We start from the raw sequence: 23,513 nt of genomic DNA, 5'->3' as shown, positions 1-23,513 counted from the left end.
GCTTTTCTGGGTCACAGTGGCTTGACTCAAAATAGTCATCAGAGCTCCACTGCAATTTGGAGAGAGACCTGCCCAACCCTCTCATTTTCAGATCTGGGAACTGAGACTCTGAAAGGTTAAGTGCCTTGCCCAAGGTCGAGCAGGTGGTGGTCCAGCTGGGGCTGAAAGAGGCCGCCTGAATCCTGGTTCAGAGCTCTTGACAGGACGCCGTTACAGCCAATCACCTTTACTCAATGCACGTAAATGAAAAGGCATCACGTCCCTTTTTAAATGCACTTATTTAATGGAGAGTAGTTATTACTGCTCAGGATTTATTATCCATGATATGCTCTTCGATAAATCGTGCCCTGTAAGTCACACTTTTTGCATTCCTTTCGAGGCGCACTCCGCGGTTACGCAGGTGGCAGGGAAGACACCCGGGCCCTTTGTGACTGGGTGGCTAGGGGCCGGGCGGTCCGCCAACTGTTCATGACAGCCAATCAGGGCTCAGAGTCCCAGAGCTGCACCAATCAGAGATTACCGGAGCCTGAACAAGGGCCAATTGGGGGCTCCAGAACAGGGTGAGAGGCGGATCGCGATCAATCAGAGGGGAGCAATGGATCGCCGATGCCCAATGAGCGGCCTTCAGACCTCCGTCGCGGGCGGTGCTGGCGAGAGTCCCGCTGGCCGGCCAATCAGCGGGCGAGCGGCGGCCGGCGGGCGCGGGGGGGCCCCTGGGGGCGGGGCCTGCCCGCGCGGCCGAACGGTGGGCGCTGCGAAGAGCAAGTGGGGTAAGGAGGGCTGATGACCCGGGTCCCGGGTGGGGCTGGGCGCGCGGGGGTCTGGGCGGGGGCGCGCGGGGGTCTGAGCGGGGGCGCGCGGGGCAGGGGCGGGGCCACGGGGTGCCGCCTGACCGATCCTCCGAGCTGCGTGATGCAGCAGGGAGAGGTGAGCGGCTGAGTCCCGGTCTAGGGAGGTGGCCTGCTCCGGCCGGAGGGCTGGGGGAGGAGGGGACACTGTTGTCATGGCGACGCAGGTGCGCAGACGTGCGACCCTTTTCAGCCCCGGATCGTGCGCACACCTTAATCCGCCCGCGTCTACCTCGCCCCAAGCTGCCTCCATCCTCCCTGCGACCAGCGCAGAAATAACCCTCGTTGGCAGCCGACTCTGCGCCGCCACAGCGTGGCTCCCCGGCCCCTCTCCCTCCCGCAGCCTCGTCGCCGGCAGAGAGATTAAGCTCACCCTGAGGCACTTGTTACAACAGGCCTTCGCGATTTGGCCACCTGGACCAGTTAGCGGAGTGGCCACAGCTGGGGTCCCGCGCGGCCGCCTCGTTTCTGGGGACTGGCACCGTAGAGATGCCGCCGCCTGAGGGACCTGGGGGATCCCCCCAGAGGGATTTTTTTTTTTTAAAGGCATCCAATGTAGAGCCTTGGCATAACATGTAGTTAGAAAATGGGGTCTGACTGGATAAATCAAGATCACGACAGCTCTATTCCGTGGACCATCGCTATCCAGTAGAAATAGGCAGCGATCCACATACTGTGTAATTTTACATGTTTTAGTAAGCACATTTAAAAAATAAACCAGTTGAATTAATTTTTATATCTTTTATTTACCCAATATATCCAAAATATCAATATTAAGTATAATCCGTATTAAGTTAATATTATTAATTGACTTAATTAATTGATATTAAATTATTGGTAAGCTATCTTAAATTCTTTTTTTTTTTCCATAAAAAGCCTTCAAAATCTGGTGCGAGTCTTACATTCACAGCACATCTCAGTTTGGACCAGCCACATCTGAAGTACTCAGTGGCCCCATTTGTCCGATGGCTACTGTATGAGACTACACAAACATAACCATTTCTTATAGGTGTGTATTGTTGCCAAATACATGAAACTCATCAGTGTTCTTTGAAGCCCTCTTGTTACAAGGAGGCAACAAAAAACATGAGGCAGGGACTTTTCTTCTCAAGGAGCTGCCAGTCCAGTTGAGAAAATAGACACTCAAAAATTAAGTGGAATTTTAAGTGGATATGATTCAGGCAGTAGTAAAGATGACAGTATATGATTAGCTGACAAATGAGATGGCTGATAATTACCCTTAGGAATTCTAGGGAGTGATACTTCGGGCTCCTGCAATAGCGGAAGACTTGAGTCTCGTCTTGGAAGGTGGGTAAGAAGGCTTGGGCTGCTGCACGGATGGGGAGGGGGTTTTGGTTGACTGCAACTGATCAGAGCTTCTCTTGTTTTTAGAGTTGAGCGTTTGCAGAGGCTGTCGGACGGAAAAAGACTTTCCTCTCTCACTGACAGCCTCCACCATGATTCACAGCCTTTTCTTGATCAACTCCTCTGGAGATATTTTCCTGGAGAAACACTGGAAGAGTGTGGTCAGCCGTTCTGTTTGCGATTACTTTTTCGAGGCACAAGAGCGAGCAACTGAGGCTGAAAATGTTCCTCCAGTTATCTCCACCCCTCACCACTATCTCCTAAGTGTTTACCGTCACAAGATCTTTTTTGTGGCTGTGATCCAGACGGAGGTGCCACCTCTGTTTGTCATTGAGTTCCTTCACCGAGTAGTGGACACATTTCAGGTGCGTGAATGTGAGGAAGTTCATCCATGTACCTTACAAAGTGTCTTTATAGTTCTGTTTCCATTGTTTTCAGCCTCAGTGAAGGAACTTAAAAAAGAAATTAAAACTCTGACTTTGCTCACTTCCTCTCCCATCTGGTAAGATGCTTTTTTTCTATTTATTGAACGGGCTGCACCTAGAATGACAGGTTGTATACTTTTGAACCCGTTGCCTGGGAAAGCCACCCTACTTGGTATGATGGTATACAGTCATTTCATTTCTAGAGAATGGAATTATCCTACATTTTGTTCACAAAGCTGATGAGGTTCGATTTTTTATTTATGGTAGACTTGATGTTAACCATCGTTAACGACATTGCTTTGAGTTGCATCAAAAAGTGATTCACTCACCCTGGCAGGGGTAACTTGGGAACCCATCCTTCAGCTTGAATTTGGGGTGCTCGTCCACAGCATATGAGTACCAGTGACGGGCTGTTTTTTGCAAACTTAACATTGGAAAATCTTCTGTACCTGTAAAAACTTAAGTGACACATTTTCCAAGAGACAGTTTTCATTTCGAGTTTTTCCTTCAGGAATAGATTTGGAGATCTTGGGGCGTGGGAAGGTATGTCATACCAGGATGTCAACACCCTTTATGGCACGGGATTCTAGGCTGCCCAGACTCTGGATTCAGACATTTTCTCCCTAAAAGGATTGCTCAACTTCTAACGGTTGTGGTTGTTTGCATAACTCAACGATCCATGAGAATCAAGGGCCCTTTGCGTTAACTTCTGTGTCATGTGAGGCCTGGAACTGGTCATATGAATATAGAAATTGTGGGATTGGAGAAGAAGAGAACAAGGACCCAGACATTACGATAAAAATTAAAAAGCAAGTCAAAGAGTCCTTTCATTTACCCTCAGATATAGATCACATGTTTAGAACAGTTTCATTCTCCAAAGAATATACGTATATTTATATTTTTTCCCCAAATTCTTTTCTGGTAGTTCTGTTCTGGGATCCCAGTGGCATACTTGTTCCATCACACAGTGAAATCCTGAGAATGATAAACCCCAGTATGTGGAAGAACTAGAATAGCCCAGCAGTATTGATCTTCAGCCGCTGGAGCTGGGCCTTGTTAGGATTTCCACAGGGATGCTTTACGCCGTTAACAGTCTGCTCCCTATCTCCGTAGTGATACGATGTAACTTATTACAAGGCAGGAAGTGAGAAATGTTGTTTAATCTAGTTGAAACCACAGAGGAATTGGGGAAAACCTCAAAGTGGCTACTTTGGAAGGCTGGGACTTCAGAGCTTGCCATTTTGGAAGCATTTGTTAAAAGTAAATGGCCGCATCCTGATTTTAATGTCTTATCTGATGTGTGTTCTCTGGCTGCGCTCTTCCTCTCATAGCGGAAGGAGCTCCCGCTATGCAAGTGACGCACTTTGCTGTGGCGCTGTGCCGTGCTCACCAGTCTGCTTCCAGCTGATGATTGAGAAAATCACATTCTGCCTGACTAGAAAATCGAGGGAGGTGTTTTTTAAAGTTTATTTTATTGAAGTATAGTTGTTTTACAATGTTGTAATTTCTGCTGTACTGCAAAGTGATTTGGTCATACATATATATATATACACATTTTTTCTTATTCTTGTCCATTATGTTTTATCACAGGATGGTGAATATAGTTCCCTGTGTTATACAGTAGGACCTTGTGGTCCATCTATTCTCTATATAAGAGTTTGCATCTGCTAACCCCAAACTCCCAGTCCATCCCTCCCCCACTTTCCCTCCCCCTTGTCAAGCACAAGTCCGTTCTCTATGTCTGTGAGTCTGTTTCTGTTTCATAGGTAAGTTCCTTTGTGTCATATTTTAGATTCCACATGTAAGTGATATCATATGGTATTTGTCTTTCTCAGTCTGACTTACATCACTTAGTACAATGATCTCTAGGTCCATCCGTGTTGCTCCAAATGGCATTATTTCATTCTTTTTTATGGCCGAGTAGTATTCCATTGTATGTATATATACCACATCTTCTTTATCCATTTATACATCAATGGACACTTAGGTTGTTGCATGTCTTGGCTGTTGTGAATAGTGCTGCTATGAACATAGGAGTGCATTTACCTTTTTGAATTATAGTTTTGTCTGGACATATGCCCAGGAGGGGATTGCTGGATCATATGGTAACTCTATTTTTAGTTTTTTAAGGCCCCTCCATACTGTTCCATAGTGGCTGCAGCAGTTTACATTCCCACTGACAATGTAGGAGGGTTCCCTTTTCTTGAGTGAGGTGTTCTATTTATTTTTCAAAATAAAATCATTCTTGAGAAGGAAATGTATAACTTTTCCCCCCCTTCAATCCTCATTTTTTTAAAGAAGAAATCTTTTTGTTTTAGAAACACATTCCTGACTCCTAAGTGGTCTTGGATATTGGAATGTCTCTGATAGTTGATGTCATCTGATGTAATTTAGGTCATATCTGGAGTCTGTGTTCCGTTTTGGATGTCATAATTTGAGGAGACTGTTGGAAAACTAGAGCAAATTCAAAAGAAATGGCAAGACAGTGAAAGAATCTAGAAACCTTACTGTAGCACGAACAGTGGGAGGACCAAACGGGGAGTTTGGCCCTGTGAAGAAAAATGCAAGTCAAAGCTTGTCCTGGTCTTCAGATCACTAGATCACCGTGGGGCTGTTCTGTAAGGCAGACCTAGGAAGCAAATTTCAGTTTAGCAAAAGAAGGAACTTTCTAACAGTCAGTGCCGCCCGTGAATAAAATGGGCTTTCTCAAAAGGGCTGAATTTCCCTCAGTGGGTGAATCCCTAGAGGGCTGTCTGAGAGGCCCAGCAGCAGATGTGCTGGCGTTGCCAGGAGGGGCCCGCCAAGAGGCTACAGCATGTCTCTCTGCATCATTTCATTGCCGCGCACCACGGATTACATGGTGCTTTGTAGTTTACAAAGCATGTTCATACATGTTCTCAGTTCATCCATCAGGCTAAGTTTTTACAACCCTGTGCAGCCCATGGTATTATCCTGACTATACTATGAGAGAAATCAAGACCCAAATTAGTCAGCAGGACTTAATCTAGTAGGTGACAATTAAGATTATTACCCAGGCCTTCTGATTTGGAATCCAGTGCTTTTTCCACAACCCAGACAATTTAGTATCTAAGTTTAACCTTTGTTAATAAAAGGACAAAGTGTTACTAGAATCCTAGCATCTTAGAGTAAGGGGATCCAAAGAGATCTTCAGGTGCGCTAGCTCACCCCCTCATTCCATTTTGTTTCTCTCCCAATTCTTATTTGCTGCATGAATGTTAAGGAATAGCACAACAGTAAGGGTTAAAAAGATTTTCAGGTCCAATGTATGTCATATTAGGTATTATCACTTTGCATAGTTCTTTCAAATTCATAAACACATGTAATAGTCTAGATTCAGTTTTGTATTCTTCATATTTTATTAGTTGAAGAAACTAACCCAAAGAGATTAAATGACTTACTCTAGTTTATGAAAGAAGTTATTAATGACACTTGTAGTACAATGCAGTCCGGTGTTCTTTCCACCAAACTGGGCCTGCCTAAGAGAACCATGGTTATGCTTCATTCACTTATTTTAGAAGATCCCAGAAACACAGAGTAAACACGTGTGGACAGGACTCGGTCCTTGCTCTCTGGGAACATTCCTTCACTCATCACAGTCTCTGAGAGACAAATGTATACACGTATTGTATTTTCATCAGGATTATTTTGGAGTCTGTTCAGAGCCCGTGATAAAAGACAATGTGGTTGTGGTTTATGAGGTATTGGAAGAGATGCTTGACAACGGGTTTCCATTGGCTACCGAGTCGAACATCCTCAAAGAACTGATAAAGCCGCCCACTATCCTTCGAACCGTTGTCAACACCATCACAGGTACGAGGCGGGCCCAGGGAAGGCTGCCACCCTCCTGGGTGTGGCTTAGCCTGCTGTTGTGCATTGTTTTGAGTGCTTGTCTTTGGGCATCGCAAACGTCCAGGTGCTTTAATTTTATTCTTTATAGTCTTTGAATATAACATGAAATATATTTTTGTTATATAGAAAATTGTAAAGTCACCAAAAATGATGTAGATTAATATTTATCATAATGGGAACATGTTCACAAAACAATGACGAAAAGTTAAGTTTAAAAATATACAACAGGGCTTCCCTGGTGGCGCAGTGGTTGAGAGTCCGCCTGCCGATGCAGGGGACACGGGTTCGTGCCCCAGTCCAGGAAGATCCCACCTGCTGCGGCGTGGCTGGGCCCGTGAGCCATGGCCACTGAGCCTGCGCGTCCGGAGCCTGTGCTCCACAACGGGAGATGCCACAACAGTGAAAGGCCAGCGTACCGCAAAAAAAAAAAAAAAAAAAAAGAAAAAAGAAGGTGTGCGTGTCTTAAGGACTTTAATGCATTGTGCCACATAGCCCCCCAGAGAAGTTACGTCAGTTTATGCAACCAGCAATTATGCAACCTGGCCAACTCTATTATTATCGTTATTAATTATTTTACAACTTTGGCAATTGGATAGTTTAGTGATATCTTGTTACTTCCAAACTTGTTTTTTATTACTAAGGAAGTTAAAACCTGTTCAAGTGTTCACTGACTGTTTTTCCTCTATTGTGATTTACTTTTTTATGTCCTTTGCCTGTTTTTTTTTTTGGTTATTGTTGAAATGTTTTTCTTTTTTCCTACTAATTGAAAAGTATTCCTTTCATTTAAGGATATTAAACTATCATATATACTCTAAATACACATGCTAGTTTGCAGGAGTCTGTGTGTATTTTGAATGCTCTGTTGTAGATGTTTTCGCACATCCTGCCCCTGGTCATTTAACATTGTTCAAGGTGGTGTTTGTTTAGCCACCTTTAAAGTTTTTTGATGTAGTCAAAATAATCATTCTGCTTCATTAAGGTTTTACATTTTGGGTCTTGCTTAATATATAAACAAGAGTTTTCATGGAATTTGACAAACTGAATGAAAAATACATTTAAAAAAGTAATTACAGAGGGGTTGGAAGAATTTGCCCTGTCAAATATCAAGACATATTTAAGTTCACTTGGTACATTAGACAAAGCTCATAGAATGGATATACTTTAAGAGCCAAGAGAGTTTGGGGGAAAAAATATTTTTTTAAAAAGAGCAAGAGAAAAAATGTGTCCTATCAGAATCAAGATATATTATGAAGTTTTGGTAATTTTTAAAATATAGTATTAGCCCATTAATAGACAAATAGACGATTGGGATAAAATAGAAAGTCCAGAAACAGATCCTTTTATAGGAATTTGGTATAGATAAATGTGCTCATATATCAAATCCATGGACTGCGGGCCAGTTGTTAAATATATTGTATCGGGGCAGTCAGCTTTGATACAGAAAAGAAATGAAGTTCCCCTACTCACTGTATACACAAAATAAATTTTAGCTGGATCAAGGGTTAAACACAAAGAAACTTTATAATTGTTAGAAGGAAATATTGGCAAATGTCTTCTTGATCTCAAAGAAGGGAAAGTCTTTCTTTTAAAAAAATACAATTTTCTTCTTGTTCTTTTATGGTTTTATTTTTAGATTTAATTCTTTAATCCATTTGGAAATTGTCTCAGTAAAGTAAGGCTCTGTGGTTTTTTCTCCAAAACTGTCAGTTTCCCTAGCACTATTTATTGAATACTTTACCCCTTTTCCTCATTTTTTTTTTAAGTATGCATGCATCCATTTTATTTATTTATTTTTATTTTATTTATTTACTTCTGGCTGTGTTGGGTCTTTGTTGCTGCGCGCAGGCTTTCTCTAGCTGTGGCGAGCAGGGGCTGCTCTTCGTTGCGGTGCATGAGCTTCTCACTGTGGTGGCTTCTCTTGTTCCGGAGCACAGGCTCTAGGCGTGCGTGCTTCAGTAGCTGTGGCGTGTGGACTCAGTAGTTGTGGCTTGAGGGCTCTAGAGAGCAGACTCAGTAGTTGTGGTTCACAGGCTTAGTTGCTCCGTGGCATGTGGGATATTCCTGGACCAGGGCTGGAACCCGTGTCCCCTGCATTGGCAGGTGGATTCTTAACCAGTGTGCCACCAGGGAAGCCCTCCTCGTTTTAAAATGATATTTTTATCTTGCACTAAGTCATTATTGGATTTTTGGTCTTTTTGTTTTTAGGCTTTCCTGCCTTATAACCATACTGCTTTAATTATTATAGCTTGTTGATATGTTTTAATACATAGTGCCTCTTTTTAAGAAAACAAATTGTCAGGTTTTTCAATATTCTGGGCTCATTTAAAACTTTAAAAGCTTTGTTAGTGACTGAATCACTTATAAATACTATGAAGTCATTTTCCTGAATCTCACTTAAATCTAGAAAAGATATCTGAAAACCAGCTATCTTAGTTGAAATGTTTTGTAAAGCTGCTGACTATATGTGTGTTTAATGTTTCCTTCTTTATATTAAAAAAGATCCAGGTTACATTAGAAGAAAATAGATTTTAAATTAGTTCTATTTCAGAATTTCAGTATAGAACCTTTGAATTAAAAAAAAAAAATTGATACCTGTGGGGAAAAAAACAAATCAAGGAATCAACTTACAATTCTTACAGACAGGGAACGATCTGATTTATATTCTTTTCCTGAGTTCCAGTATTGGTATAAGAGAGATTATGTTTATGTATACATTTTAATACCTGGCATAAATGTATCTAAAAACCTGCTTCAAACTAGAATACTGTTTTTACCCATGAAAATTTTATATCAGTATGTAGATTACCATCCCTACCGAAAGCCAATGCATTATTTAAGCTGCAAGTATTGTGCAATTTGAGAGACCAAGTTCAGGTTACTTTCAAAACCAAAATATGATATCTGTTTCTCAGGTAACTTGTTAACCTTTATTCTGCTTGAGGAGGCAGACCAGCGGGTGACAAGTTTTTAAAATAGATTAGGTTACCAAGATAGAAGTTGGGAAAGCTATAATCTTTTTCTTGGAAAAATTCTTCAATTAAGTGCATGGATAGCGGATGTATAGAAACTTTTGGGGAAGTGTTCTCTGGTTGTTGGATAATTGGTTACATCTAATTATCAAATATTCATTGTCTCAGGAAGCACCAATGTGGGTGACCAGCTTCCCACTGGGCAGCTGTCCGTGGTGCCTTGGCGACGGACTGGGGTGAAATACACCAACAATGAGGCCTATTTTGATGTGATTGAAGAGATTGATGCCATCATTGATAAATCAGGTAAGTGCTTTCAGCCTGTTCACAGAACTATGAAAATAGAAAGAGGCCCCTTTTAGATAGTGCTAGCTAGTACCAGAATTACCCCCTATTCAAGGTCATTCATTTTAACTTAGTGGCTACTTTGTGTCAAGCATTGTGTATTAGGACTGGACTGAAGTGTTACGATGTAGATGACATGATCATACATGTAGAAACTTCTAAAGACTCCAACCAAACACTTTTAGAACTAATAAATTCAGTAAAGTTGCAGGATACGAAATCAACATGCAAAAATCAGTGGTGTTTCTATACACAAACAATGAACTATCCAAAAAGGGAACTAAGGAAACAATCCCACTTACAATAACAACAAAAAGAATAAAATACTTAGGAATAAACTTAACCGAAGAGACTTATACACTGAAAATTACAAAGCACTGATCAAGGAAATTGAAGAAGAGCAGATAGATGGAAAGGCATGCTTTGTTCATGGATTGGAAGAATTAATATTGTTAAAATGTTCGTAATACCCAAAGCAGTCTATCCCCATCAAAATCCCAAATGCTATCCACATAAATATCTCAATGGCATTCTTTATAGAAATAGAAAAAACAATCCTAAAATTCATATGGAGCCACAAAAGACCTCAAATAGCCAAAGCAGTCTTGAGCAAGAACAAAGCTGGGAGCTTCACAATTCTATATTTCAAAATATATTACAAAACTACAGAAATCAAAATGTATGGTAGTGTCGTAAAAACAGACACGTATCCCAGTGAAACAGCATAGAAAGCTCAGCAATAAATCCATGTGTTTACAGCCAGCTGGACTTCAACAAGAGTGCCAAGAACATGCAATGGGGAAAGGCTAGTCTCTGCAATAAGTGGTGTTGGGAAAACTGGATATTCACATGTAGAAGAATAAAATTACCCTATCTCACACCACATACAAAATGGATACAAGACCTAAACATAAGATCTGGAACCATAAAACTACTAGCAGAAAACATAGGGAAGAAGCTTCTTCACACTGGTCTGGGCAGTGATTTTTTGGATATGACACTAAAAGCAAAGGCAACAAAAGGAAAAATAGATGGGATTGCATCAAGCTAAAATGCTTCTGTACAACAAAGGAGCCAATCAACAGAGTGGAAAAGACAACCTACAAATGAGAGAAAATATCTGAAAACCATGTATCTGATAAGGGGTTAATATCCAGAATACACGAGGAACTCATACAATTTCATAGCAAAAAAACCCAGATAATCTGACAAAAAAGTGGGCGCAAAGGATCTGAAGAGACATATTTCAAAAAAAGACATACAAATGACCAACAGGCATATGGAAAGGTGTTCAGTGTCACCAGCCATCAGGGAAAAGCAAGTCAAAACCACAGTGAGATACCACCTCACACCTCACATCGAAAAGACAAAAGATGACACGTGTTGACAATGATGTGGAGAAAAGGGAACCGTGTACACTGCTGGGGGGGCATGTAAGTTGGTGCAGCCACTATGGAAACAGTATGGAGGTGCCTCAAAAAATTAAAACTCCCTTATGATCCAGCAATCCCACTTCTGGGTATAGATCCAAAGGAAGTGAAATTAGTGTCTCAAAGAGATAATCTGCACCCCCTTGTTCATTGCAGCGTTATTCACAATAGGCAAGATATGGAAACAAGCTAAGTGTCCGTTGATGGATGAATGGATAAAGATGTGAGATAGACTCACACGCAGGAATATTATTCAGCCATAAAATGAAGGAAATCCTGCCATTTGTGACAACATGGATGAACCTGGAGGACATGATGCTAAGTGAAATAAGCCAGACACAGAAAGGCAAATATCGCGTGATCTCACTTATATGTGGAATCTGCAATAGTCAACCTCATGGAAGCAGAGAGTAGAAGGGTGGTTACCAAGGACCTGGGGGAGAGGGAAGTGGGGAGATGTGGGTGAAAGGGTACAAAGCTTCACTTACACAAGATGAAGAAGTTCTGGGGATTTAATATATGGCACAGTGACTACAGTTGTGTACTTTTTTTTTTTTTCCCGGTGTTATTGAGGTGTAATTGACAAAACTGTAAGATACTTAGCATGTATATTATGGTGATTTGATATACATATACACTGAAAGGATTTCCCTCATCACCTCACATGTGTATCCTCTACTTGAAATTTGCTAAGAGTGCAGGGCTTAAGGGCCCTCACCACCAAGAAAACCCAACTGTGTGAGTTGATAGATATGTTAATGAGCTTCACTGTGGTGATCACTTCACAGGGTATATGTGTATCAAAACATCAAGTCGTACACCTTAAGTAGATACACTTTTTATTTGTTGATTATACCTCAACAAAGCTGAAAGAAAAGCAATAAGAAAAACATGATGCAGACCAGTGCTGAGCTTACACTTTCACTGGTTTTATCCTCTCGAGTGAAAAAGAAAGGTAACAACCTGATCTCCTGTTGATCAGATTTCCTTTTGGAAGTATTTGACTCTCAGTTCTCATGGCAGAACTAACATTGTAATCACTAAAATTCAGAGAACCTTCTTTTCTATCCATTGGGATAGGTTAATGTGACTACAAGTCCTTAGAGCTTAGAAATTTAGAGAAAGTTCTCTTCACATGAGTGAACTCAGTCATCCAGAAAGTGTTTACGGAGAACCAGTGGTGCTGTACCTGAGTGCCAGATCATGGGCATGTGATGGTGACTAAGACAGGGTCTATGGCTGCAGGAAGCTTCCTGAAAGTCTAGCAAGGGAGAGAGAAAGGGAAAAAGATGGAGCATAAGAGAGGTCCCCTCCCACCCAGGGCAAATTGTAAAGCTAACTAACGCTTTGTCAGGGGAATGAGTAGGAGTTAGTAAGACCTACGTGGATTTGGGAGCAAAGCAGTGCAAACACTATAAGATGAGTAAAATATTGTTGGGAAATAAAGTAGCTCAGTGTGATTGGATTGAGAGGTGTTAAAAAAAAAAGAAAAGTAAGCGATGAGGCTTTAAAACGAAGTAGGCACAGCAGCTTTTCATATTAGCCCCAAACTGGAAAGGACCCAAATGTCCATCAGTAATACAAAGGATAAAGACATTTCGATATGATCACACCATGGGATACTCTACAGTGAAGAAAAAGAACTGCAGGTACACCTGACAGCATGAATGAACCTCACGGTATTGAGCAGCAGAGTCAGATGCCTAAGATCACATACATTTATATGACGTTTGAAAACATGTGCAACTTAATCTAAGGTGATAAAAGTCAGAATTTTAGGGACTCAGGTGAACTGGGATGGACAACAGGAGTGTGCTGGGTTGCCAGTGAGGGTCCGCATCTTGACGCGGGTGGTATCTGCGTAGGTGTGAACATATTTAGAAATTCATTGGGCTGGGCATTTAAGATGTTTGCGTTTTACTCCAAGTTTGATCTTAATGAAAAAGTAAAAAAAACAAACCCAAAAAGCTCTAGGTGGCCAGACGGTGAAGAATCTTGTATGCCATTTTAAGGAGGACCCTTTGGAGCAATTGAAGAGTTTTAAGCTGGGAATAATTTGACAAGGTTTGTTGTTGAGAACCGTCCAACGGGCTGCTGCGTGCAGCGTGGCACGGAGTTGGGGGGAGTCTCGGGGCAGGGAGGCGGGAGGCTGTGGTGGAGTCCAGGCCAAGGTACAGGTTCCGTGATGGTAGTGAGGATGGAGAGGAGCGGAGGAGTCACGGGAAGAGGGGCTGGAGCGCTGGTGGGATATGGATGCCAAGGGGGCGGAAGTCATCAAGGACGCATCCGTGTTTCTGGCTTAGGCAACAGGATAGATGGTTTTATCATGAAGCTAAGGAAAAGAGAAATTGCAGATCCAGGAATGAAGATAAGGGACTCACTTTTTGACACGTGGAGTTTGAAGTGCCTCAGTCACGTCCAAGTGGGGCAGTCCCGTTGGCAGGAGTGAGGCTGAACTGGAAAAAGGATTAGGAAATAATTGGCCATCAGTGGAAATCGAAGCCTTAGGAAGGAGGTAAAGTAACCCAAGGAGACCGTGTCAGGTTCAAGAAAAGAGAAGTTCAGAACTGTGATAAGATGTCGACATGTAAAGGATGTCCAGAGAAGGAGCAACCTGCAGAAGGCACGAGAGAGAAGAGCTAGAAAAACAGGAAATCGGAGCGGTTAGGAGAAGGGAACACTTGAAAGAAGGAAGTGGGCACAGGGCCCTGCAGCAGGGAGAGCCTGCAGGGTGAAGATCAAAAGTATCCATTCCATCTGGTGGCAGAGCTCCTTGGTGCCCTTAGGGAGAGCAGTTTCTGATATGAATTCAGTGTTCTGAGCCATTGGTTAAGATAGCGGTGCTCTGTTGGGTTCTGCCACTAGATTGAAAATTCCTTTAGGCTAGTAACTGTCTCGCCAATCTTTTTTGCCCACTGCTTCATTAGTGTCTTGCGCTTGTTATGCAGTCGATAAAGGTTTAGAAGGAGGACAGATGGACTGGGTAGATGAGCTGGATGGATGGATGGATGGATGGATGGATGGATGGATGGATGGTTGGACAGAAGGAAGGAAGAAAGAACGGGGGAGGGGAGGAAGAAGGAAGGAAGGAAATAGGATGGGAGAAAAAAGAGAAGGTTAAAGAAGGAGGGAGGGAGGAGGGATGTTAGTTGGGAGGGACAGAGAGGGTTTTACCTTCTTTCCATCTTGTTCTGTCTCAGGGTCCACAGTCACTGCTGAGATCCAGGGCGTTATTGATGCCTGCGTCAAGCTGACCGGAATGCCCGACCTTACGCTTTCCTTCATGGTAAAATCCTGGGCCAGAGATTTAGTTTTTGGGAAATTAGATGCTTCTGGAATGACAGAGTGGGGGGAAGGGGATGGAACCAGAAGAAGTGATCAAGGACAACCACAAAGCTCATGTTGGGCTTGAATTTTCTAAAAGTAACGACAGAGTCTGTGTGTGTGTGTTTCAGTGAGAACAGCATCTGAGTTACTTTCCCGAAAGAAGCACGGTGTTTAATTCCTGCTTGTTGCTTTCCCTTTCCCTTGCCTGTCACCCAGAATCCCAGGCTGCTGGATGATGTCAGCTTCCACCCCTGCGTCCGCTTCAAGCGCTGGGAGTCCGAGCGCATCCTCTCCTTCATCCCTCCCGATGGCAACTTCCGCCTGCTCTCGTACCATGTCAGTGCACAGAAGTAAGCAGCCATCGAACCAAAGGGTGGAGTGTGCGTGTGCGTGCGTGTGCGTGCATGTGTATGTGTGTTTGGAAACAGTATCCATGGTGATGAAGAACTCAGGCTCTGGAGTTACCTGGGCTCCAGGTAACTAATTGGGTAACCTCAGGTGAGTTGCTTATCCTTTCCGTGTCTGTTTTCTTACCTGAGAAAGTTGAAGTAATAAAAGTAATAAGTAAGTTGAAAATAATAAAAGTACCTTGTTATGTGGGTTAAATAAGGGACTCTAAACAGTGCTTCACACAAAGTAAGTGCTCGTTAGGTTTACTGCTGTAAGTTTTATTGTCGTTATTATATGCCTAAACGGGAACTTTTTCTTTTCTCAGATTGGAATCTGAGAACACCTGTATTCAATCCCCTCCACTCAAAAAAGCCATGAATGGTGCTATGAAAAAACATAAAATTCAGTGATTTTTTTGGTCTTGCACATTCTGTTTACTATGGAGTCTGAGGGTTTTAGGGGAAGGTGTATAGTAGAAGATATGCAGACTAAAGAGAGCTGTGGGACCTCACAGCCACTGAAGCCTTCCTGTGGGATTCGGAATAAATAATGTAGGGAAATGTCTGAGCGCCTGAGGGCAGAGGCTCTGGAATCAGACTGCCCACACTTAAGCCCCACCCGTAGTACTTATGATATATGACCATGGCAAGTTAGTTAACCTCAGTTACGTATGAGGATGTCAGTATTCATGACATCAGGACAGAGGCAGTGCCTACTTCCTACTTACAGGGAGGATTAAATGAGCTAATTGAGAGAAAAGCTTTAGAGTGGCGCTGGCCACAGGAAGTGCTCCACAGATGCTAAGGATAGTTACAACTTTAGTATCATCCCGTAGCTTCTGTGTTTCCTCTTCTGTCAGATGACAACCCTACCCCTTAGGGTTTTTTAAGGATCAAAGTCAGGTCAAAGCACTCTCTAGAAATTGGAAAAGCTCCGTGACGTATGAATATTACCCTCCCAAGTACAAATAATTATTGGTCACATGTCACAAAGTAAAACACGGAAACGTGGTTTTTGTTTGCCACGCCTTTTTCTCATAGTCTGCCAGGTCTGCTCTTTGGTTTTGTTGATATCATTCAAAGAGTCATTAGAAGAATTAGTTTACTTACTAGTCAGCATCTTAGCTTTACAAAAAGAAAATAATTAAAGATGTCTAGAGGGTTTTTCTGTGCTTACTTTGTAAGATAAGGAAGCAGGTGAGGGAGGAAAGGCTGCCAGCGGGGCAAAAAAAGGGAAGTGTGGCCCTTTTTCCGGTACATTAATGACATGGGCTTTTTGTCTCTCTCTTTTCCAGCCTGGTGGCGATTCCAGTTTATGTCAAACATAACATCAGCTTCCGGGACAGTAGTTCTCTTGGCCGCTTTGAAATAACGGTGGGCCCTAAGCAGACTATGGGGAAGAGCATCGAGGGGGTGACGGTCAGCAGCCAGATGCCCAGAGGCGTCCTGAGCATGAACCTCACGCCGTCTCAGGGCACGCACACGTTTGACCCGGTCACCAAGGTAGGAGAATAAGCGGGAGGGTGAGCTGCCGTTGTTATAAATAGAGGAACTCTGCAGGAGCCGTTATATCTTGTGGAAAGGGGAGATGGAGCAAAGGGACATTGTTTAGGACACTGAGATAATTGATGGTAACAAATAGTATTCTCTGCTGGGAAACACCCTGGAGGCCGGCACCTCAGATGAAGGTTCCACTGTAACTTCTTTCCTGTTTCTTTGGAGATGCTGTCTTGGGATGTAGGAAAAATAAATCCCCAAAAGCTCCCCAGTTTGAAGGGGACCATGAGTCTTCAGGCTGGAGCTTCCAAACCCGATGAGAACCCCACGATTAACCTGCAGTTTAAGATCCAGCAGCTGGCCATTTCTGGTGAGTGACACCCAGCCCAAGGTTGTGGGGCGGGCAAGCGGCCAAGGCAGTGAGCGACATCGCAAAGGCTCCCGGCGGCTCCCTGTCTGCAGAGTTGTGTTTCGTTACCGGATACGTGATCTTCAGTCAGATCTTTCCTAGCACATTTCTGGAGAAAGTCCGTAATCCTCACCTCAAAGTTGGCTTAAGTGACATGAATAAAAGTGTCTGAGACACATGTGAGAAGGAAACAGTATCGGAGACAGAAGTGTTCCCAGGCCGAGGCTGAGTCACCCTGGGCCTGCTGATTGGGGTCCCAGGGTTTTCAGTAGGGGGATGTGTCCGCATTCTCAGCTGGTGACTGAAATAACAGTTCCCCTCCCCTCCTTTCCCCCAGTTTCAGAAGATTTCGCAGGTGCTGTTATCATTGGGAACCCTCGGGCCAATCCGAGTCATTGACTGTAGTCTATGCCCCGCAGGTAGTTTACTACGCGCCAGGCACTGGTTTAAGCTCTCTTCATCTATTTTCTTATTCAGTCCTTAGAACGACCCTTTCAGATGGATAGGAGATGACTTCAGCTTTATATGAAGTTCCTGTTCCTTTTTTACCAACGGATCTTGTCTAGTTTAAGTGATTAGAATTCACTTAAATAAGCTCTTTCATCTTAAAATACTTAATAAACTTTAAAGCTCTGCACAGTATAAAATGTTCATTTCTTAGTATAGTGAGAATAGGAAGCACTCATGTATTAATTCATCACTTTTCATCATTAATTTATTCATTTAGTTATACCTTTATTTGATTATGAATTTGTTAATTCTGTTATTATTATTAATTCATATGTTCAACCGCATAACTTGAGAAAAATCTGGAGCGGTCTTAATTTTCCCTTACCCTCATTTCAGCCTGCGTATAACTTTCTGCCCTTTCCACTTCAGGAATATGTCTCCGAATAGGCTAGCTTTTCATTGGGGCAGGGTTTTATTTTCAGCCTGTTATACCAAGAGCGAAGTATCTGTCGGCTGCGTTTAAGTGATATAAGTAAGGGCAGGTATTTTCCAGTTCACTGTTGCAGATTTTTCTAGCCCACGGATCTCTTTGAGTTGAAATGAACCTAAACAGTTCTGCTACCTGCTTCTTTTGAGTAATGCTTATGTCTTGTTCTTCCTTCCTTCCAGGACTCAAAGTGAATCGTCTGGATATGTATGGAGAGAAGTACAAACCCTTTAAGGGCATAAAATACATGACCAAAGCTGGCAAGTTCCAAGTTCGAACCTGAAGGGAGAGTTCTGCAAAGGGAACAGTCGTGAACACTTTTTCATTGCTTACTTGTCTAAAAGTAAAAACTGTCAGCCCTCTCCTAGGTCACTGCCCACTCTGGACCACCTGCTAGTGTTTTCCCATAGCTACAGTGCCCCGGAGCTAACGAAGGGAGGCTGGGCCGCCAGGGAGGCCTGCGCAGAACCCACACACCAGCAGCACCAAGTCAGTTCTCAAAGCAGAGGCGTGCGATGCAGGGGGAGGTACTTGATGCCGTATGTAACTACTTGTGACATGGTTACCACAGGAAAAGACCAGCGTTTGTTACTCGCTTGGCTTTAATTATCTGAAGCTAAGGAAAGACGTCTTTAGTTTTTGGTTTTTTTTTAATTTATTTATTTTATTTTTAGTTATTTTTGGCTGCGTTGGGTCTTTGTTGCTGCGCATGGGCTTTCTCTAGTTGCGGCGAGCGGGGGCTACTCTTCATTACAATGCAGGGGATTCTCACTGCACTGGCTTCTCTTCTTGTGGTGCACGAGCTCTAGGCACACGCGGGCTTCAGTAGTTGTGGCACGTGGGCTCTGTAGTTGTGGCTCGCGGGCTCTAGAGTGCAGGCTCAGTAGTTGTGGCGCACGGGCTTAGTTGCTCTGCGGCATGTGGGATCTTCCCGCACCAGCACTTGAACCCATGTCCCCTGCATTGGCAGGTGGATTCTTAACCACCGTGTCACCAGGGAAGTCCTGTTTTTGTATTTCAAGCTGGGAAGAAAGATTAGAGAGAGCAAGCTTGGAAGAGAAGGACCATTAGCCAAGGAAGGGCCGGAGAAGGCTCTGTTCTCGGGGCAGCGTGAAGCACATGTGCGCACCGCACACTGAAATGAGGAAGGTGGGAGGAGCTGTCCAGCTCCACCTGCAGGGCGGCTGGGAGGAACAGAGTTGAGTGAGTTTCTTTTTGACCCTTCCGCTTTCATACAAACATAAAAATTTGTACTTCTGGAAATGCACTGGAAACTTCTTAAATTCGAGTGCACTGTTGACATGGAAACCCCAGTAGAATCAGATTTTCCCTTAAAGACTACGATGCTCTCTGACCGGTTTTCCAATACTGACCGCTGCATGCCTCCAGCACGTGGCCTGGCATCTTCAGCGAGGATGAGCTGCCCTCTTCCAGGGGGTGTTGCCTGAAATGCCTCTTTCCCTAACCCCCCAACGGCTCCACTCACTTCACTCTACAGAATTCCTGTTCCCCGAGGAGCGCTTCAGAGAAGCCAATCCCATCACCCCTAGGGCAGCAGGTTGTGTGTCATAGTATCGGAGTGTAGATGGCCCCCTCGTGCCACCTCTGTGACCCATTGGTTCCTTGTTCATGTCTGTCAGTGCTGCCCTGGTGCTGCAGTCCGACCTTCCCGTCTGCAGCTTTTCCAGTTGTGACCCTAAGTGAGAAGGATGCTGACCACCGAGGGCACGGCCAGTCCTGGGAGCTGCCCAGTAAAGTTATTTCCTCGGAGTCTCCACTATATAATATATTCATTAACAATGTATATCGACCAGTCGGTTTTTGTTTTAAGACAAAAAAATCTCCTGAATCGTTGAATAAAACTGATGTTGTAGGAAGATGGGCCATGTTGATCCTGTGTAGCCTGGTTTAAGAAACACGGGCAACTGAAGGCAGACCTCAGGTGTTCCCAGCAGGGAATTTTTACTCTAGTTTAATACGCTCATTACCCACTGAAATATTTATGGAAAAGACATGTTTTTAAAATTATACCTTTAGGAGCGATACTGCACCCTGCTTCGTGCAGGAGAAAAATGAAGACCTTGTACTCTCCAAACCCTATGTTTTTTCTCTAAAACCCTGTTTCCAAATACTTCAGCGATTTTTTTGTTCTAGTTTTCTCTTCCTACTTCCTGGACTTGTTTTTGCTGCAGAATACTGTTGCTTTGTGGTTTTCCTCTGGGGTCAATTGTGCTGGGGACAGCCAGCACATGTGTCTCATACTCCATCACTCCAGAATTTGTCCTGGATTCCCAGGTCCCATACACACCTGCCATGGAAGGGAGACGCCTCTGCCTGTGGATTCCAGAATACCGGAGCTGCTTCTCCCGAGGGCTCTGGAGGATTTCAGGGTTTCCTCGGTCATAGGAAACAACCAATATTGGTCCCTGAATATTCTTAGGTTTATAAGTCCAGCTGTCCCTCCAGGGCAGCTCGTCCTAATTTCAAGGGAAGAACTTAAGGAGAAATAAAGCACCGGGGCTGTGGAACCCACAGGCCTTTGCATGGGAGGCACCTCTGGGCTGCAGACCCCTGGCTACCCCCTTCAGCCGGTGGTGTGTTAGCATAGCGGGGCCGGGCGCCTCTGCCGAACCGCTCGGTTCCATACATGTTTAACGTGCAGAAGCATCTGCTGTGTTTAAATGTTAATAAAGTTGAGTGTTAACAGTTCTTAATGTCCTGAGGGTCATGTTACTAGGACTAGCGGTGATGCCGTGCACACACACCCCAGTGGAAGCAGGAAGAAAGAAACCAGTTCATGGGGATCTCACTGCTTCTGCACTTTCCAACCAGCAGACCTGAAGCCATATGTCATTTTGAAGGTTGTGAGAACAAAGGTCCAGAGCCATCGAATTATGTCCCGCCTAGTGTGTGAAAGACAAAACCATGCAAACTGCTGGCGTCTATTCTAGTGCTTTCCTCTCCCTCTCGATCTTCCTGGGTTGATTAGTTAGGGCGTGAAACGGGGCTCCGAGGTCCCAGGCATCCTAATTGTAGTGGAGATTTCCCGGAGTCTCCTGTGAAGTGTAGACAAGGGTCCTTCTCCTACGTCTGTCCTGATTTCCTTCTCTAGGTCCTCTCGTGGCCTGGGGGAGACTAAGACTTCTTTCTGTTTTCTAACCACAAGTGTTGTTGAGTGTTTATTACTACCCCATCCTATCTGTTTCAGTCGTTCACGTCTCTTCCTTTGGTCGGGCTGTTTCCCTAACCTTGTGGTGTGACCGGGTACATTTTATAACATTTGTACTTTCCTCTATGGCCAGTAGGTGGTGACTCAGTGCCAGCAATGACATTAATTTTTGTAATTGTTAGAATTTTTAAAAGGGAATTGAATTTGGAAAGCTTAAACTTTCCCCCAAGATCCCAAGTACTGGGGACTTTGTGGGTCTTTGGCTTTCAGAGTTAAATGTGGAACCAAAGTTTATGACACTCTTTTGACAGCCTGACTTAAGATTGGGGCTCCAGGGGGGTCGGAGTTTCAATCATTTGAGTTCCTCTAGGCCTTTACCCATTAAAACAATTTGCACAATTATCTGAGAATCATTTTTGTTCTTTGGGTCTATTAGCATCTATCTGTTTTATCAATATTAACCAGCAGGGGATAGTAAAGAAATACTACTTAATTTACCCTTATACCCATTTCGTTCCCCCGACAAGTCCCAGACAGTTTACCCTGACTTTTCTCACCCACACCGGGTAATGATGTGTTGTTCTTTGAGTGTGTTTTAGCCTCATCCACATGAATCAGTCCTGCAGGGCTGGGGCTCTGCCTGGAGCTCAGTCACCGGCCTCTACTGAGCACCTGTCTTCATGCAGCCTTTGGTTTCCAGGACTTCACTCAGAGGAATGTTGGGGCCTTTTAACTTTGCATTTTCATCAAAGGAGCCCTCACTGCTTCAGTTCATTTCATTAACCCAACTACCCAAAGAAAAGCTTGTCCTGCAAGGGGGGAGGGGGTGAAACCAGCTCAACTCTGGCCAGAGATGCTCAGGGTCTTCCTTACTGCTGTCCTCCAGCAGTGTTTTTCCGAAATGGCTAAGATGCACATCTGTGTAGGACAAAACCTGCCACATTCACAGGGGAACTTGTAAGCCAGCAGGCTAAGGTCAGGAAATCTGTGACTTACATTCCTGTGACCCACGTTTATTGAACTGGTCCAGGGACTTGAGCATTTCAGGGAAATTGGTGTTTTCCCCCCTGAACCAAGCTCTTGGGCTTTAGAGAGTCTCTTTCCTTTGTGAGTTGAAACTACTTTTCTTCTAAGAACCTCTAAGCTGAGCAGTTCTGACAGCCTCGAGAGAGAGACAACTATGACCTCGTTTGCTCCAAGGAACAGTCGGCACTTACGCAACAGCAAGAATGGCATCGTATTTGTGCTTGTATCTGGGGTGTCAGTGATAACAAACACTGTCAGGCAGCAGCCAGGAGTATGGGTTGCAGCTCAAGAGTAGTTAAGAAAGTCTAAGAGAGGCAGAAAGCAGCATTACTTAAGTAACATACTTGTGTGGACTGGTCTGGGAGTGAATTCTTTCTAATGAGCAGAAAAGCAAAATGGACTGGCCCTAATACTAGCTCCTAGTCTGAACTAACAATTGGGATGTCACTGTGTCAGCAAGGTCATGCTTAGCATCTTCTTATCCCTCGTTCCTCCTTTATACTTGGGTCCAACCTAGGGAGTCTCCCTACCTAGTCTGCTCGCAGGGCTAACTTCCCCAAGCCTCGCTCGGTCCATCACTCCCCTAGCCCAAGCCTCTGTGGTTCCCTGTTGCCAACAGAAGTAAGTCCAAAGCTCGGTTTGGCATTCAAAGCGCCGTAATTAAATTCCAACCTACATTCTTCTTCATGAACTTCACTTTGGACAAACTAGCTCAGTTCCTCCCCAGACTCCCCCTGCCTTTTTTGCCCTCCAGATCTTTAGATTTTCATGCAGTGATATTCCTTGCCTCAGGAACTATATTCAATATCCTATGACAAACCACAATGGAAAATAATATGAAAAAGAACATGTATGTATGTATAACTGAATCCCTTTGCTGTGCAGTAGAAATTAACAACATTGTAAATCAACTGTACTTCAATAAAACAGAATTTCAAAAAAATTTTTAAAATGAATGCCTTTCCCACCCCTCTCCACCAGCCCAAATCTTGCCCAGTTTTTGAAAAGCCTACCTAATTCTATTTTTTCCTTAAGATTCTTTTTTTCAATTTTTCTTTTATTTTTATTTTTTGCAGTACACGGGCCTCTCAGTGTTGTGGCCTCTCCCATTGCGGAGCACAGGCTCCGGATGCACAGGCTCAGCGGCCGTGGCTCATGGGCCCAGCCGCTCCGTGGCATGTGGGATCCTCCCGGACCAGGGTACGAACCCATGTCCCCTGCATCGGCAGGCGGACTCTCAACCACTACGCCACCAAGGAAGCCTCTTTTTTTATTTTATAACAAAAAGTGAATCAGCTGTACATATACATATAATCTCCTCCCTCTTGCGTCTCAAGAATTCAAAGATTCTTGAGTCTTTCCTGCAGCTGAATTTCAGTAAAACTTTCTGTCTGCTATTTTGTGGTCCATCTCCATTCAGCCTTCTTATTTCCCTAAATCCCTATCTTCCTGTCAAACCAAGAGCTCCTTTCTTCCCCCTCTGTACCATTTACATCACCCGGCACAG

At 43.8% G+C, this 23,513-nt stretch overlaps 1 protein-coding gene across 5 annotated transcripts; it reads left to right on the top strand.

Annotated features, from left to right (window-relative positions):
• The first annotated feature begins 731 nt into the window (after positions 1-731).
• On the top strand, positions 732-22,893 carry AP3M2 (adaptor related protein complex 3 subunit mu 2). Of its 5 annotated transcripts, none has more exons than XR_009517917.1 (10): positions 1,976-2,156; positions 2,241-2,578; positions 6,298-6,469; positions 9,646-9,783; positions 14,453-14,538; positions 14,796-14,929; positions 16,264-16,471; positions 16,691-16,835; positions 17,994-18,338; positions 18,834-22,893. XR_009517917.1 is itself a non-coding variant. In XM_060001517.1 (9 exons), exons 2-9 carry the CDS (start codon positions 2,306-2,308, stop codon positions 18,092-18,094), a joined length of 1,257 nt encoding a protein of 418 aa, XP_059857500.1. In that variant the 5' UTR covers positions 732-770; positions 2,298-2,305; the 3' UTR covers positions 18,095-22,893. The 5 variants fall into 5 exon arrangements, 3 of the variants coding, with proteins under 3 accessions (XP_059857500.1, XP_059857499.1, XP_059857498.1); XR_009517918.1 differs by having other exon boundaries at positions 17,994-19,014; positions 19,452-22,893; XM_060001517.1 differs by lacking the exon at positions 1,976-2,156 and adding an exon at positions 732-770 and having other exon boundaries at positions 2,298-2,578; positions 17,994-22,893.
• Positions 22,894-23,513: the final 620 nt, after the last annotated feature.

Source organism: Delphinus delphis, chromosome 21 (assembly GCF_949987515.2).
Source record: "Delphinus delphis chromosome 21, mDelDel1.2, whole genome shotgun sequence".
In the NCBI taxonomy this organism is placed as follows: Eukaryota; Metazoa; Chordata; class Mammalia; order Artiodactyla; family Delphinidae; genus Delphinus; species Delphinus delphis.
Note: the sequence above shows the minus strand (reverse complement) of the source record. Positions and strands in the feature narration are given on the sequence as shown.